The sequence below is a fragment of the Dermacentor andersoni genome, chromosome 1, assembly GCF_023375885.2.
Source record: "Dermacentor andersoni chromosome 1, qqDerAnde1_hic_scaffold, whole genome shotgun sequence".
NCBI classification, from domain to species: Eukaryota; Metazoa; Arthropoda; class Arachnida; order Ixodida; family Ixodidae; genus Dermacentor; species Dermacentor andersoni.
This window is the reverse complement of record NC_092814.1, coordinates 232,393,825-232,412,300: the sequence shown is the minus strand read 5'-3', so window position 1 is coordinate 232,412,300 and position 18,476 is coordinate 232,393,825. Positions and strand designations below refer to the sequence as shown.

Below are 18,476 nucleotides of genomic sequence, written 5' to 3'. Positions count from 1 at the left end.
CCAGTCTGTCATTAATGCACCTTCCGGTTCGCGCCACATAAGATCTTCTGCAGTTAGATTGTCATGTTCTTGCCATATATGCTATTGCCCTTTGAGTATTTTGCTTTCACAGACTGTTCTTGCCAGTTGGCCGAGCAACTCAGTGTGCTTTAATTGTATCATGTGCCTTGTATACTTTACAGCTGCAAGTAAAATTCAGTTGATAGCGCATCTGTTCTGTTCCTTCACTTGTCTCGTCTGTGCTGTTTGCTATGTTGAATGTAAACCAACCAGCTCAGCTTAGAACTTTCGTGGAGTCATTATGTCTTATTGTTAAACTCTCTGAATTCGACAAGGGAAGATGAGATGCACGGCTACATGCTGAATGAGGGAAAGCAGAGCATGATACAGGATGGTTATCCTTTCAGGTTCGTGGGGCAGGCTGTAGCCATGCCTATAAATATTGAACCTTGCTTCAGTGAAATTTGAGATGGTCGTAAGGTGTAGAATCGCACCTCCACTGTTTGAGAACAGATTTAACTCAAGCAAAGCCTGCACTCTTTTTGATTAGCAGCAGGAACGCGGGCTAAAATTTTCACCTGGCCAGGTATATTCACACGCGATCAAAATGACGCAGGAAGTCGGAAAAAAAATGAAATAGCAAGGGGGGGGGGTTCGGGGTTCTTCAGACGAGAAAGGGCGTTGTCAACGCGCAGCCGACAAATTGCCTCGTTGAATGAGCAAAATAAAATTCAGAACAGACCTAAAAGATTACTCCAGGGGCTAAGCGCAACCTGGCCTAGCCGCTCCTACAAAGCAACGCAATGCTTTTAGCACAACAGCCTGGAATACCCTTGAAGACGACTGTGTAAATGGTTGAGTACCAACGCTACTTCTCATCTGATAGTAACGTTGACTGGTGAAAATGTTGAGAACCAATGTGACCGAAAGTGATGGTAGCAACCGGCAGGCGATTTCTGCAGGCAGGATGACACGTAATAAGCGGCAGGACTTTACAGGCACACTCAATGGGAAGCAGAGCTGCCTGAAATAAAGTGCCCAAAACTACAGTGCCGCGGGAAGATGGACATGCATGCTTTCGTGCACGCAATTATGAACAAACCATGCAACCTAACACAGACCATACATCTGTGGTCACTAGAATATATTACACAGTTCTTATGCATGAGCAAGTGAAGCGTCACACAGACAAGTTCCCACATTCTGCGACAATCTATGGCTACTTGTGCGACAGATATTGCTGTTTTATTCTTTCTAGGCAACACTACTGTGAAGCGCAACGAAGCTGTCTTCGCTATATAAGCAAAACAACTTGTTCGCACTTGTGCGTTTGTAAGGCAGGAAGACTGTGCTCACCTTAAATGGGACCATTTGCTCTCTTTCGACCTCGCAGGGCTACGGACCATTTTGCGCCGTTGACAAGCTAGAAACAACAAACATCCGAACAGCGCGGGCTGGGGCGTGCGTCTAAAATGTCGTACAAAAATCCCTCACGTGACCTGATCCTAGGCGCCAAGAGAGAGAGAAGGGCGGCGCGATAGTGGCGCCATGTGGACCGTTGAATCTCTGGCCCACGACACATGTCCTAGATTCGGAGAGGCATTTTTTTTTTTTGGCGTAAACTGGTGACACGCGCGTGGTAGAAGCGAAATGCCGTACTAAAACGCTGCTGCCACGCACGGAAGTGACGTCACAGTTATGAGACGTTGTTTAAACAAGTATGGCGTGTTCCGGTTTATAGTTTTGCGCGCGCTGCTGGAGCTGCTTCAGCTTTTCAGCTTAGCTAAAACACAATTTTACGGTTTCTTACTGTGTTGTGTGATAGAATGTTGTTCTAGTTAGTTGCGCTGGAAGAACCGGATGGTGTTCGAGCTTGCGATCTCGAGCCACACTTGGGCGCAACGCTGGAGCAGCTCGTTTCTTTATGCCTTGGAGAGCGTTTATGGTTGGTAGTGTGGTCTTGTGCAGCTCCTGTTACGTTTTTCAGTGCTGTTGCTCTTGTTTGTTGAATTTACTGATGTGAATGGGGCATATGTGGGCTCTTAGTTTGGCAGAACTTTTTGCTCTTATGGTAAAAACGTTTAAACTCGTTCCAAGTGCTTGTTGCCGCAGTTGCCGCTTAGTGCTGTGCATCGATCGCAAAAAAAAAAAAAGTGTTTCGTCCTTCGTAGGATTGCTGTTGCAGATATTGCCTGAGTAAGTGAGCTGTTGCAATGTTTATATGGCACTCGACGTCGCATTTACCTCTACTGTTTCTTGTCTTTCATGTTCATACTGTTCCCTTGTTTATCTCGGATTTTGGCGGCTAGCGAATCGCGACTTGCTTGAGCACCTGCTCGCCACACTTCAATAGGAACATGTTGAGCAACCCCAATGTAAACTATGAAGACAAATATTGCAGAACGTGGCCCAGCCGCTCATAATTCTACTCTGGCTCAATTTTGTTGTAAAGCTTGGCTAGACCAAGAAATTTTCTTACATTTCTTCCAGCTATTTTGCTAAGCTGCTATTTAGTATTGCTTCTTTTGATGGCGCTATGCGAGGTACCAGGTTTGCGCAAATGTTCCTCGCAACTTGTTTACAAACATGATGTAGGTTCATTGCAGGAACCTGCATTATGTTATAGATGTGAGATGCACGCTAATATGACCGGTGTGGGTTTGCAGGTCCATGCATGCCACTCTCAAACAAATGCCAAGTTTCCATTGTATGAATCTTCCTTGACTTCGCAGGGCTTGTTTGGTTAATCCCTTCATCTGTGCAATAGAATGCTCATTAGTCATGAGCCTTACCCTGATCCTCTTGTCCAACAAAAAAAAAATCTTTTAGGCATTGCATTAGGGAATATATCTGAGTGACAATGTGACAATTTCTGCCTCTGTAACCTTTCTTTTTTCCCATCTTATCAGTGAAGGCCTTGTTCGAACAGATGTGCCATGCAGTGACAGAAATTCTCATCACAGTAAGAAAATCTCTGAAGGAGATTTTTGAGTGTGACTACGACTTCGTCTTGGGCAAATTGGTGAAGTCTGCTGCACATTGTTTTTGTGTGCGAAAATCTATTCACAGAGGAAGGACACATGAAAGTGCGAACTACTAACTGATTTAATGATTCAAAGGATGAAACATAGTGTACAAATTTTGTGCACAGGCAAGAGGTGAATGTTGTGACAGTGCTAGTTTGTCTTTTAATGCTACAAATAGCCATTAAACAAGTGCACCTCTGGGGAATTAAGGCAATTGAAGTGCTACTAACATGTGCACTCTCTGATAAAATATACCTTCGTGAGCTCATGCGATGTTTTGTTGCTACTCCTGCCCAGGATCATAATGTGCGAAAGCACGGCTCATATGAGCAGGCCTTGCAATGTGTGCTGCACCATCCGGTTTATTTAAATTGTTTGAATGCTCCCTCAAATAGTCATTCAGGCATTGGGCCGTTTGGTCCACGTAGAACTTGCCACAGCTGAGAGATATCTAATGACCAACCCACAGCACAATGCTCAATATGGTTGGCGTGATTTTTCATACACCCTTGTCTTTTGGTACGAGAACACAATTGGGCTAATTTGACAGGTGTATAAAGGAACAAATGGGACATTGTATCTAGCAGGCATGTTCTTGAAGCTGTGGGTAAATTTGTGCGCATATTTGTACATGAGGTGTACAATTTGTACACCTCAGGCCTAGTGGCGTCTGTTCTGCTTACATCTGATTAGCAAGTCCTTGTCGAGCTGCTCTTCAGCTTTCGGGAAATGGATTCGGCCATGGCACGCATGACCTATAGGATAAACCTGCTTTTAAAAGCCTGTCGATCTTATCTGCCTCATTTAGCCATCAGTAATAAATAATTCACTGCTGTTACTGTAGCACCCACTTAAATATAGTCCAAGGTGATCCTGTTTGGTCCCAAAACATGGACGCCGTACCTTACCTGCAGAAGTATAGATTTTAAATTCTTTAGGTTGAGGGGAACAAATGTCTTCAATTTTCTTTGTTTTGACATTGTACAAAAATAACTGTGTGCCAATTCATTAAGAGTAACCTACAAAAAACGGATGCCTCTCTTCACAATAACGTACAAGCTTCTGGCACTGCCCAGGCGGCGCGTCGGTGCAAAAGCTATCATTGCTTCGCACGACAAGTTGAGTCAACACTGGCACAGTGGGTCTGGTCTGCCAGTGTTGGGCTAATATCGAAACTGCATGCATGCTCTTGCTTAGAGCAACAGAAATGGCACGAATTTTGCTTTGTTACTGAAAGCCAATAGCAAAATTATTCGCTTTCACATAGACAAATGTTGTACACTGCTGCGCATATTTTTGGCGTGAAAGAAGGGGTTTTTTTTTTTGCTGAGATAGCAATTCAGAAGAGTGTGAGCATGAATCGGCTTGATATTCGAATAGCTCACTTTTTCATGGCACTGCCTCAACGCTCTAGTGAGCCCTCAAATTTTGATTACTTTAGCGTGTTCAAAGTGATTAGCCGCTTCTCAAGCTGATGCACGGAGGTAATGATGAAGTGTGACCATTATATTCACGCCACTGAAATATCTATGCATTTCGCTGGATCTGCTACTGCGGCCACACATTTTTTTTAATACATACTGCAGCCTGTTAGGGCTATGGCAGGAGTGGGTGTACATGCGAGTAAAACTAATTATGATATGCAGAAACAGGAACATAGAAATAGAAAAATGAAAACTATACATCAGCAATAGCATTTAAAAATTGAGAAATGGATAACAAACTAACTTCGGCAGGTAACAAATTCCACTGTTCAATCATGCGGGGTAAAAAGCTATTTGAAAGTGTTAGTTGGTGGATGGAGTGGTCTGATATTAGAGGCATGATAAGCTCTAGTTGAAGTCGGGCAAACAGGCATTAAAAGAGAGGGATCTGATAGGTGACAAAGAGAGTTCTTGTAAGAATAGAAAATCTTCAGAGATTATATGTGCTGCCGTCTAGAAAGAAACTGGAGGTTTAATTCCGCAAGAGCAGCTGACGGTGAAAAGTCTCAGTCGAAGCGACGGCAAACATAACGAATAGCCTTCCTCTGGACCAATTCAATACAATTAATTTCACATTGTTTATATGGGTTCCAAACAGAGGAAGCATATTCTAAAATTGGGCGAATCAGTGTTTTGTATGCTACTAATTTAGTGTCCCTCGGAGCAGCAGACAAAGTTCGGCGGATGTAACCAAGTTTTTTTAACGCTTTACTACAAGTGTAATTATATGTTTGGACCAAGACAAGCTGGGTGTAAAAATGACGCCTAGATATTTGTATTGAAAAACTCGTGTTAGTGGTGCACCGTTGAATACATAATCAAAACATATGGGCATGCTTCTGTTAGTAAAATACATTATAACAGTTTTGTCAAAATTGATGCTTATTTTCCAGGTAGCACACCAGTCACAAAATGAAACAAAGGCATCTTTAAGGCGCTGATGATCAGCGAGTGAGTCAGCTGGGCTGTACATAACACAATCATCTGCATAGAGGTGTATTTTTGAAGTAACATGGTCTGGAAAGTCGTTAATAAACAATAAGAATAGTAGAGGGCCAAGTACAGATCCCTGTGGGACCCCTGAGGTGACGTCGACTACAGATGAATCCGTAAAATCATAGCATACGAATTGGGAACGCAAAGAAAGGAAACTGGAAATCCAAGACATTAACTGAGGGTTATTTTGAATATTATGGAGTCTCAAAAGAAATTTAGATTGTAGTACAGTGTTGAAAGCTTTGCTATAAAGTCAATGGTGTCAATCTGATTACCTAAGTCGTCGTAATGGGAAAGGTCATGAGTGAACTCCGCAAGTTGGGTTACAGTACTAAAACCACGCCTGAAGCCATGCTGAAATCTGTTCAATGGGTATTATTTTCAAGGAACATTATTTTATGCTTATAGATTATGTGTTCTAGTATTTTGCATGAGGTTGGGGTTAAAGAAATAGGCCTATAGTTAGATGAGAGCTGTGTGCCATCAGATTTATATAAAGGTAGTACTTGAGCTCTTCTCCAGGAAGAAGGCACAACGCCGCTATTAAGGGACTTCTGACATATAATGAACAGATATTTATATGTCCATAGCGAGAATCATACTAAAAAGGAATACGGAATTCCATCAGGGCCGGCTGGTTTTTTAGTATCTAAGTTTAGTACGAGATTCAAAACATCTAGGGTAATGTTGATATCATTAATTGCATAAGAATCGTTAGTTGTAAGTGTTGAAAGACTGGAATCATCCGAGGCGAACACTGACTGAAAATATGTATTAAACACTTCTGAAATCTCTAATGGATCGTTAACAGCACTGTTGCTGATTTTAAAAGATGTCGAAGAAGAAGAGCCAGGAGATGTGAAAGACTAGAATTTGCGGGGGTTAGATTTGAACAGTTTCGGCAACTGAACATTTGGCCGAGGATTTCTTTTTTCTGCAGTTCATATTTTACTTGAGTGTACAAAACGCATGCCTGAGGATTGTTTGAGCATTTAGTGCGAAGTCTGCCTGCACGTCGCGATAAGTGCAGCAGTTCTCGGTTCATCCAGGGAAGGTTATTGTTTCTTTCTCTTAGTTTTCAAAGGAACAAATAGATTTATACATGATTTTACAATGCTTTCAAAACATGCCGCAAGCGCATCTACGTCACTAGATAGTCCAAGATAGTCCAAGTGCCATTGAGGAAAGCGAAATGGAAAATTTATTTAGGGGCGCGTTAAGGTAGATATACGTCCAGATTTTTGTAATAGGGCTGCCTCACGATCGACTTTTGCCGCATTATTAGTATGCATTGCAGTGTTACCACAAGTCGGTGACAAGCTTCACACTATTTTAAATGTAAAAATTGTCTCTAGTTGCAAATCAGATTAAAGGGTCCGGTTAGGCAGACACTGCTGCTCCATGTAAATAGCACCCCCCAGGCGCATACCTTCACTGGACGCTGAAGTAACTAGAGCCTGGTCTGGCCGGCAGCATGAAACAAGAGAGGCGATGAAGCCTATGAAGCATTGGGGAGAGGGGGAATCAAGTGATCACCCGGAGCAACAGTCTAAATAAAACATGTATTTTATGTTAATCTTGCTTTATTAAGCAATTGTCTCGCCCTAATTTCGCAAAGAGGACATCTTAACCAAGCCTCTACACAGACAGGCAGAAGAATGACACAAATGTCTGGCAATGCCATTAGAAATGTCAACATACGAGCACGGAAAGCGCAGTTGCCGGTGATGTGAGGACTGACGACTTAACAAGTACCACAACGCGGAATGGAAAGCGTATGCGTCAGCTCCCGCCTTTTAAAAAGATTCATGCTTTTATTGAACACGCCAATACCATGCTGTGCGCCGACCAGCTTCAAAGCCGCAAATTGCACTGTCTTGCAGGGTGCCTATTCCCCCATCTGTTCGCTAGTTGCGCTTCTGCTGTGATGGGTGTTGCGGTGCTTGCCTCCAAGGTGCTCTGTCCGGAGCATATACTAGATTGACAAGTAACCTTATTTCCACATTTCTTGTCAGCAATTTGGGCACACTTAGCTAAAACTTTCATGTTTAGTGCACTAGTGAGTAGTTACTCTAAGCACCTTTATGACAAGTTGACTGTCTTTGCTATGCGCTTAGCTGAAAACCTTCTATGTTTTTAAAGCTGATTCTGAACAGTATCCACAATTGCCGACCAAGTCACTTCCTTTGGCCTCCTCGGATGTTCTTATCTTCCAAGCTGAATTAGCCTTTATCGAGCTGAGCCATAATTGTTTGACCAGATGATGAAAATAGGTAATGAACTCGGAGAAAGCATAGGGTAAATTAAATGTGCATTTTTGGAATTTATATATAGTATGGATAAGGGAAATGAAAGTGGACGAAAAGATAGTTTGCTGTAGGTAGGAGCTGAATCCACACCACCTTCATTAGGCATGTAGTGCCTTACCAATTCAGCTACTGTGGCACTCACCCTCCCATCCCCTTGGCATAAGCCACTACCACTCACAGCCACAGCAGCAGACGTCTTAACTGCAGGCATCATAAAATACATCAGCAGGCAACTGTTCAAGGGCTCTGACTTCGGCTGCCCCTTGATGCCCTAAGACAGGGTATGATGGTTTATTGGCCATTTGCCCAATTGGGGCAAGTGGCCTGTTGATGTGATTTGACCAAACGAACAGGCATTTGAAATCCCACTTACTCAATTGGTTGTACATGCCGTTACCAAATCTATTCTTTGAAAGGTGAAGCGTTCCTCACTAGGACACACCATCGGACATAAGAAGAACAGATATCACTAGATATGACTTCGTGCCATATGTGCTCAGAATTAGCCACAAATTGAAAAACTTGACTAGTAGATATCGTGCCCCAGTGGTTTCTCCCGCACCGAAGTGATTAGCCCAATTGTGTCTTTGTAACACGAGTACTGAGAGACAAGGATGTACAGAGAACCATGCCAAGCACTTTGTGTGTTGTGCTGTGGGGGTTATCAGCGCAATACCTCTCTGCTGTGGCAAGTCCTATGCAGGTCAGAGGGACTAGTGTCTAAAGGGACACTAAAGGCAATTATTAAGTCAAGCTAAAGTAATAGATTAGTGCTCGAGAACGTCGAAGGCATCACTGTTATTGCGAACAGAGCTTCAGTAATTGATGAACGGAAGTAACTGCAATACACAATTAGAGGCTGCCCCAGCACATTAAAGTACCAGCCCGATGATGAAGGCACTCCTCATTAAAGTTCTGTCGCTAGGACTTATCTACTAGTAATAAAAAGATTGCTGCATTGCATTATAAGATGAAAGAAAATGCTATTCGTCTAGTTCTATTTGATATTTAGAAAAAAGAACCCATTGAGGTTACCCTTGAAAGCATCGCCCACGCTTACATGTTTTAGTAGTTTCGTTATCACATAGTGCTGAGCTGGATTTTCTGGCTCGCGAAACTCGCACAAACCGCAAGTTACAGAGAATTCGATGTTTATGTGATGTTGCGGGATTCCCGAACAGTCCGTGCTACTTGATCAAGAGCAGTTGCAGCGGCGAGTCCAACGTTCTGTCTTGGCTCGGTTGCTACATGGCCGGGCTTACGCATTTTGCACAGAAAACTGTAGCACCGTCTGTAGGGTACTGTTTTACTCACCAATGGAAGTGAAGGGCAGTGATGGCACAACGTCGCCACTCTGTCCTCGGGAGCAGGCGAATTGAATTGCTCTCTAGGTATGCGAACCCTTCAGATGCAATTTTCTCGTAAACTATCTCTTCTTGGCATGGAAGAAGCACTGTGAGGTTTATGGAATGCTACTTTAATAGGCAACATCTACTTAGTATTTGCCTTTAGTGTCCCATTAAATGGCCATAATAGGAAGCACTCAAACAATTCAAATAAATTTCATGGTGTGCATCTTGGCACGCTTTGCAAGGCCTACTAATGTGAACTGTGCTTTTTGCGTGTTATGATCTTGGGCAGTGCATGAGTTCATGGAGGCATATGTTATTAAAACAATCCTGCACGTGTTAGTTAATATAATTCATTTTAATTGCATGTGACCTTAGAAGCAGGCTAGTAGCCAATAAACTGTTGTATGCTGCCCCAAGGCATTTAGGCGGTCAAAGTTAGGGCCGTCGACCATTTGCCTGCTCCTAAGCCCGATTAATGGCAAATCAGTTCTGTGGAAGCCCGCAAAATCAAGGAGGGTTCACGAAAAGGAAAATTCTCATCAACCTGACTTTAGCACAGTGTCCTGGGTTCCATCCCAGGACCTGGAGAAAATTTTTTTTCAGCTATGAAGCTTTTTTTTTTTTTTTCGAGGAAATCCCTTATGGGTTTTTAAAAAACTGCTTTGGGCTGAGAAACCTATGAAGCCATCATTGTTTTAACATACATCACATGACATAGCCATAGGTACGTACGATTGTATAACACATAATCACTGATAACTTGACAATCCATGCTTCTCTTTCATATGCTCGTCCAGTACACATGTAGAACGCAACAGTCTGCATGTTGTAAGCTGACTTCAAATGGCCGGAGTAGAAATCATGCTGTCAGTGTCACACAATCATAGTCACTGACGTCTTTTTGCTTTTGTTACACACATAGTTCATTTTACACAAACATGTTGGTCCGCCTAGCAACACTTCACGTTAATCATAACAATGTTGGGTTACCAGCAAAATGTTACCATAACATTGGTTCCCATAATGCATGGGAGTCGCTCCATTTTGATTTCCGACTTGTGTAATTGTTTAACCCTTTTGCTGGAATTCAAATTAACAAGTCCTCATTGTTAATTACATGAATGCAATAATGACTTGCAGGCTAAGGCAATGTTTTCAGACTTGCGACGGAAGCACTGTGAGCAGAGGTGTATGTACAAAGAAGTTGTGCGAAGGCTAGGTTTGGTCGTCCTGGTCACCAATTTATGGGAGGCAGCATGAAGAGGTAACCACGGCTTATTCAAGCCAGCCAGCCATGGTGTCACGGGATCTTGGGAGCAGCCGTTCAGGTCGCGTGCACTAGCATGTTCTATTCTTGCTCTGCCTGTGCGTGAGCCCATCTTCTTTGCCTATGTTGGAAGTGATAGTTGCGCGGCTACAGAGCCCATCTCCTAGTGCGAAGTGTAATTGAAATAAAGTCCAATGGTAAAGCCCCCAGGTAAAGTGCGCAGACGGTGTCGTCATTGGTAGTATCATTGGATTTTCCGGCTCTTCCAACGCTCCCGTTTTTGTAAATGAGCATTTGACCCCATCTAACAAGGCTCTCTTCTCCAAAGCTCTAACTTTGAAGAAAGAAAGAAACTGGATGTTCCTTTGGACGGACAACTGCCAAATTAAGGCTAGGAAGACTACTAACAGCAAAGTTCTGCGTATTCGTGACGAATCCGACTTAACCAAATTAGACTAGGCATAACTGTTTAACCTATTGACACAACAAACATGGCTTCTACACTAGAAACCGATCAATTGAATTCTTTCCTAAATGGATTTCATTCTATCATTCATTTTAATGCTAGGAGTCTTCGTAAACACTTCGACGCTATCGATAATTTCCTCGCATCAGTAACTAATCCGTTTTCACTAATTGCCATTACTGAAACCTGGTTATCTGACGATGACAATAATTTGTATTGCTTCCCTAACTATAAAGTGGAATACTGCAACAGATTGACGACTAATCATGGTGGTGCTGCCATATATGTTTCTTCTAATATTGCTTATCGACGAAGACATGATCTATCCTTAACCGTTACTAAGTGCGAATCCGTTTGGATTGAAATCAGTAACTGCTTTCTTGCTCAAGATAACAAGAATTTCATATTTGGCTGCATTTACCGTTCTCCCTCATCGTCAGTCAACGAATTCTGTACCAATCTCGATCATATTTTACATACTATATCACTAGAAAATAAAAATGTTGTTGTAATAGGTGATATTAACATTAATTTACTCGATGAAACATCACCAATTTGTATTAACTATACTAGTTTATTCAACAGCTACGGATATGATTGCTTAATCAATGTGCCCACACGCGAAGTCTCTTATGGTACAGGCTCACTTATTGATCATGCTTTTTCTAACCTGCTTCATTCACCAGAGGCAAAAGTTTTGCACATCGACATCAGTGATCATTACCCCCTGCTTTTACGTTTCAATTCTAATGTACAACCTTACCCACTTTCACACACTAAAGACGTTCTTGACAAAGATGGCTTCATAACTGCTGTTGCTAATACAAACTGGTCTGATAATAAATCACTAAATGACCCGCAGAAAGCTTTCTCCAAATTTTTTTCTCTAATCACATCATACTTCCGTAAGTTCACCTGCAAGAAGAAGTGCAAAAAAAATTTGTCATTTGTTCACAATCCATGGCTCTCACAGCAGTTATTAGCACAAATGCGCAAACGGGATAACTTATATAGGAAAACTAAACGGCAACCATTTAACATGAACTTACGTGCCAGATATAAAAACTTCTGTAACATTGTTAACTGTAAAATAAAATCAGCTAAACGTTTGTATTTTGAGCAAAGAATTTTACAGGCAGCTAATAACACTAAAAAGAAATGGGAGATTGTCAACTCCTTTTTAAACAGACACTCACGACTAAACCAGGTATCTAGAATTTTAAAGGATGGAGTAGAGCTCGATTCCCCTGCTGAAATAGCTGAGGCTTTTAGTAGTTTTTTCTTTCCTAACAACCCACCTACTCTTGCAGAAAACATTAACATGAACCGTCTACCTCATTCATTCTTTTTATTTCCTACAACGCCAGAAGAAATAACTGCTGTTATAAATAACCTAAAAGTGACAAGCGCTGGAATTGATGAGGTCCACCCTGCTCACATTAAACTTATTTCGCACCTAATTTCAGACATACTTTCATTTATTGTTAATTTATTATTCAGGACAGGTTTATTTCCCTCTGAACTGAAGCGTGGCAAAGTTATCCCAGTTCTTAAAAAAGGCGACAACTCACTACTGCACAATTACAGACCTATTTCCATTCTGCCGTTCTTTGGAAAAGTTATTGAGAAACTAATTGAAATACGGCTAACAAAATATCTTTCTAAATTTAATATCATCTCTGCATGTCAGTTCGGTTTTCGCCATGGGTATTCCACAGAGCTGGCACTTATTCATCTTACGGACCAACTAAAAAAATTTATTGACGAGGGATTTATCGCCGCCTCAGTTTTCATCGATCTAACGCAAGCATTTGATAGCATTAACCATCTTATCCTATTTTCTAAGCTCGAAGCAATTGGCATTTGCGGTCTTGCCCTTTCACTACTAAAAAGCTACTTATATAACCGGGTTCAAGTTGTTTCTGTTTCCAGTGCTTATTCTCGACAGCGAACTACTAACATCGGTGTACCTCAGGGCTCCATCCTTGGGCCACTCCTGTTTTTAGTTTATATTAATGATTTACCTAATTGTCTTTCTTCAACAAAATGCATTCTGTACGCTGACGATACCACTATATTCACTGTTGATAAAGATATCTCATCTCTCGTTAGTAAACTAAATGCTGACTTAGAAAACATTCTAAGGTGGTGTAATGTAAACATGCTATCTATTAATGCAACCAAGACTAAATTTGTTGTATTCTCTTCACATCAGCGAAACATAGCTTCCATTCCACCTATCAATCTTGGTCCCCACTGCCTTCATCCCAGTTCGTGTTCGTCTTTCCTTGGCGTTCTACTTGACTGTAATCTGAAATATCACAATCATATTGCTCACATAAAAAAGAAAATAGCTTATGGTATACGCATCTTAATTAAAGCACGCCCTTACTTCACACGTACCACAATGCTCTCACTTTACCACTCTTTCGTCCACTCTCACATTACTTATGGTATCATATGTTGGGGAAACACCTATAATACTCATATTACATCTTTACAAACAATTCAGAACCGAGCCATCAGAATAATTACCTATAGTTCATGCTTTTCTAATGCCACTTCCTTACTACACGAAAATAACATCCTTACTATTTCTGGGCTCACTAAATACAACCTATGTATTTTTTTCTACAGATTTCTACATAATGAGCTACCATCGATCACATTTTCATCATCTAACCTGACAACTAATAGTACCACCAGATTCGCGTTGAATAACAATTTTCTTTTACCACGAATCCGTACTAACTACGGTAAACAAACCGTGGAATTCACTTCCATATCAATATGGAACACTCTTCCTCTCATTATGAAAAATACAAGATCTTTACACCAATTCAAAAGGGAACTCAAAATGCATTTATTAATGACAAACTAATAAGAAAATTTACTGTAACCGTTTTTTTTGTCCGTTCTTTTTTTTTTTTTTTTTTCTTGTTTGTTTTTGTTCTTGTAAATAAACTACTGGTATTTTCTTCACATGCAACTCTTTATGTTATTATTTGTAATGAATTCTGTATTTTGCTCTGTTAACGTTCATTTCCTGTTGCTTATATAATACCTTATTATATGCTAATGTCGTTTGAGATGTCATTCATCATAACTATTCTTGTACAGGAGGTCCCGATACAGTCTTTGACTATGGGACCTCCTCCTGCATACTAAATACTTGTAATATGACCCAAATTCTAACAATAAATTCCGATTCTGATTCTGATTCTGATCGGGTTCTCGCAATCTGAGAGATATACACCAGGCAGCATAGGTTGTGAGTGAAGCGCAGCCACAATGATACCAGAGTGAGAAATCGCAACCTGCCACAGGCACTCGTAGATGCACGGGCCTGTAGAAGTCGGAGCTCCAAAAGTAGACCATCTGGCAGCTTGGGACTTGCGTGGAGATAGCGCAAGTGTTGGTCACTCATGCTGTTGACTTAGAAGTGATTCTCGAGCTGAAGAAACCAGATGGCAAAGTTGCTCCTGCAAAATTTCGGTAGGCCATGCATCCGCGGAAGATGTGAGCACAACATCGGAAAGCTTGCCTGCTGCTGCTTTCAGTGGAATCTCGAATGCCGATAGCATCAGGGTTGCAGGGGTCACTCAATGCATCACGAAGGTTGTGCTTGTGGCAACGCCGCGCCAGCGAGAGTGAAATTTGCGCCTTGTTGAGTCGGTGGCTGAGCCTCTCAATTGGCGATGAGTGAGTTGCCCCGAGTGGAAAGCGGGCAGCTTGTGGGGACGTCTAAGGAAGGAGAGCGACGAGCTGTAAAGTAGCCGAAGGCGTTTGCGTTTAGCCCAGTGTATTTCTTGGAAAGAATCGTCGAGCAGCTGCCTTTGAGCTGGGGGCCACGTAGAGGTTTGATGCTGGGGTCGGCGCATGCCGACGACCGGCACGGGTGGACGCAGGTGATGTGGGACGACCATATTCAGAATGACACGATAGATGGCGAGAGCTGTTGTGATGGAGCACCAGCTGGAGGAGAGTGAGTGCTCGAGGTGACATAGTGAGCAAGGACGGCTGCTCACGAGTCCTTGTACAAGTCAGAGCAGGGGCTGAGAGCCGGAGCCTGGAACCTTGTTAAGAAGGAAATGGTTGTTTAGCGGGATGAACCAGATGTCCAGCATGTCAATGTAGAATTCCCATGCCCCCTACAATCGCAAGACTTCTGCCAAACCGTGCGAGGCCACGTCACTACTCGCCTTGGTAAAGTTGGTGCACTGATGCTGGCATGGCAGGGCTCAGTCGTCCTGGTCACCAAGTTGTGGGAAGGCTGGGCTCGGTCAGCTGTGTCATCACTTTGAGGGAGGCAGAGCGAAGAAGTAGCTGCCGTAGCCACTGTTTGTTTAAGCCAGCCATGGTGCCACGGGATCTCGGGGCAGGCTGACACCGCGGCCGCTTTGGTCAAGTGCGCTAGCGTGATCTATTCTCGCACTACCTGCATGTGAGCTCATCTTTTTCGCCTGCGTTAGAGGTGACAGTCATGCCGCTACGAGGTACTAAACATGTTTACTGTTTGAGCATCTCTGAATTGCATGAGCTATTAAATACACCCATCACACAAGTGCAGAGCCCTTCCGCTAAGTCTATCTGGCAGGAGTCTTTTGTCCTGTAAATATTCACGTTTTCCCTGTCCATTGTACAGCTGTATCCTGCTACGTCTACTTGGTTAGATGCCGACGCCAAACTTGGAGGAAAAAGCGAAGCTAGATCCTTATTAAACGACTTCAATGTGATAGAATTTTTACAATTATCAGCATTCAAAATTAGCTCTCATTACAAACCACATTTAAATTTGCAAGAAACTCTCACTAAAAGGCAAAGCTTATACTTTCTGATGAGCCTACCCTGTGCATTTTCATTCCTTAAGGATTTGTGTACTTTTCCTTATAGCTTTTATCTTCAACATTAAGTGAACAGGGTTTTTCAACTTATGGTCAAAAGACATTTACACAAGAACTAAAATTCGTGCTATCTTGTGCTGTCAGGCCAAATTTAAGCTTTTCTGTGTTGTATGTCATCTTGCTTTTGTGTTATACTTGGCGCTTAATAGACAATTTACACACAAACAAGCCATTTGTATTACAGACTCTTCAACTTTATATGCAAAAAGTATTGCCATTGCAGACAGAAAACACTGAAATATAGTGATTCTGATAATTGTTTTCCGCGCAAGAAATTTGGTTGGCTTTGGGCAAAGGTCTAAAAATGGTGCATAATTTGGTTTCCTAAAGTCAGTTTTTCCGTAATACAGCTGTAGTCACAAAACATGTGTGTTCCTTAATTACAGACGTGCGCACCACATGTGCTTACACATGTGCTTAAGATACCCCGATAAACATTTTACACACAAACAAACCATTTGTATTACAGACTCTTCAACTTTAAATCCAAAAAGTACTACCACTGCAGACATAAAATACTAAAATATGGTAAAAAATTCTGGGAATTGTTTTCTGCACAAGAAATTCGGTTGACTTTGGGCAAGGGTCCAAAAATGTTGTGTAAGTCGGTTTCCTAAAGTCAGATTTTCCGTAATACAGCTCTGTTACGCGGTGAAGCATGTCAAAAGTGAAAAGAGGCTGACAGGACATGCGTGTTCCTTAATTACACACGCACGCACCTGCTGTCTCCTGTCATACCACAAATACCGACACATGTAATAACTACTGGCAGCCATTCAAAGCTGTTTCTGTGGAGATTTAAGGCCCATGTTCTGGGGTGAAAAGTGCGGCCCTAGCTGTAAGAAAGTAACGTTTTGTTTATCAAGCCAAAGTTTACAGTTCATGTTTTTTAAGTGTTTAATATTTCTAGAATAATAGCTACATCCTTGCAAGGTAGTTGAAATAACAGCTCACATTGTCCCAGCCATGTCCAAAGTAGCTCTGATGGCCTGCTAGTACAATAAATAGGTGTATTGGTGCTTTTACTGACAGGAGACGGAGGGTGCACAGACGTATCATTAAGGGGACACTAAAGCAAAACAATAAATCAGTTTAGACTAATAAAGCATTGTTTTAGGACCCTGCAGGCAGTCATTTTAAAACAATAGTTTGGTTATTAGATGTGAAAATGAAGTTCGAAGTATCAGTATTTGAAATTCACGCCAAAACCTCGACACAGCTGCGTCAGTGTGACGTCAGGGATTTCAAAGTATATTTTTGCATTTGGGCAGCGTTAGCTGAGTAAAAATTCCAGAAACTTCATATTTGGTTCCTTTAGAACACAATGTAGACAGTCTGTACCGCTATGTACTTAAGTAGGCCCTAGAAGATACCATCCAAATCCATGACGTCACAGCGACCAGGTCTGGGAACTTCAAGGAGGCGTCGCCACCCGTCTTTTGTTTTTGCACTTTTTCTGGTCTACCAAGCATCTTATACTGGTAAGAGTGGTGTTTTTGGTGTTGTAGAAAGGTAATTTACTAATGCAGAAGAAATTATTTTTCTCTTTATTGTCCCTTTAAGGAACACATTATATGTCCCTGACAGTGGCCCCTTTCCACTTTTATAATATGCTTCGCTGTCGTACATTGCATATGCTTCACTGCATAACAAGACCGTATTGTGGCGAAGCTGATTTTAGGAAACTGAATTATGCAACATTTCTGGGACCCTTACATGGCTTCATTCTGTAGAGGCTCTAGGAAAACGCACGCTGCTCTATATTCGCAGCAAACATAATCTGCATCATAGAAAAAGAAATGTTTGTGATGTTTATTCGCAAAATATTCATGTAACGTCAGCCAAAATATTACCTGCCGTTTTATTGTGGCACTGCTGCCAGTAAGCCTGAATACCTGAGTGGGTCTGAGTAGTCTGGCTCTGAAAATTGCCCATTGATAATATTTGCATTCCGTTAAGATCAGTTTTTGCCTTTACTAGGATGCAAATGAAAAAATGTTACTGTGACGTAGCATTTAGCATGACCTTTAATACGCCCCGAAGACATGGTGGACCGATCACACTGAAGGCACAGTTCAATCTTAAGTTGGGTCCCCACAAGAGATGAAGATGAAGAACACGATCTGATGATGATCATGTGCAGATGATGAAGTGCCTAAGAAATGCCCACATTATAATTATTTGTGTCAATAGAAGAATTATAAGCAACCTCTAAAAATATGACTTTTTGTGATGAAATTGTAAAAGTTGGCAGGTATGTATTATGACATTGATGCAGAAAACATTCATTTTGTCATTAAAGAAAGTCATGTATGCATTCACTTTTTCATCTTCCCTCTTGTGCTTGGGCCTTCATTGGTCTACATTGTGCAACAGGTAAAATGATGAGAAATATAACTAAAGACAAATAAAATCCTAGCCTGCTAACATACGCCTACTCAGTATACTATTGACACGTTCTGGTTTATTAAGCGTGCTCATCTGTCAATTCAGGCACAGAAGCAGGTTCCGTTCTTGAGCTGAAACATACACAGCCATGCTTACATAGGAAACAACTTTCAGGAGGCCAATTATTGACACGCATTGCAGATAGTACTATGGATCAAGCATGAAGCTGACCACAATGCCCTCGAACTCTTCCCAACATACATATATTTTCTAGCATCCTGGGC

General features: G+C 41.8%; 1 protein-coding gene across 3 annotated transcripts in view; it reads right to left on the bottom strand.

Moving 5' to 3' along the window:
* The window catches only part of LOC126548501 (uncharacterized), a 74,080-nt gene extending 72,592 nt beyond the window's left edge, over nt 1-1,488 (bottom strand). Inside the window, exon 1 of one of the 3 annotated variants that reach the window (XM_050196716.3) lies at nt 1,357-1,488. In XM_050196716.3, the coding sequence (XP_050052673.1) occupies nt 1,357-1,406 (50 nt within the window). In that variant the 5' untranslated portion in view covers nt 1,407-1,488. The remainder of the gene's footprint in view (nt 1-1,356) is intronic. The other 2 variants (XM_055063437.2, XM_050196713.3) reach the window with 2 other exon arrangements.
* Nucleotides 1,489-18,476: the final 16,988 nt, after the last annotated feature.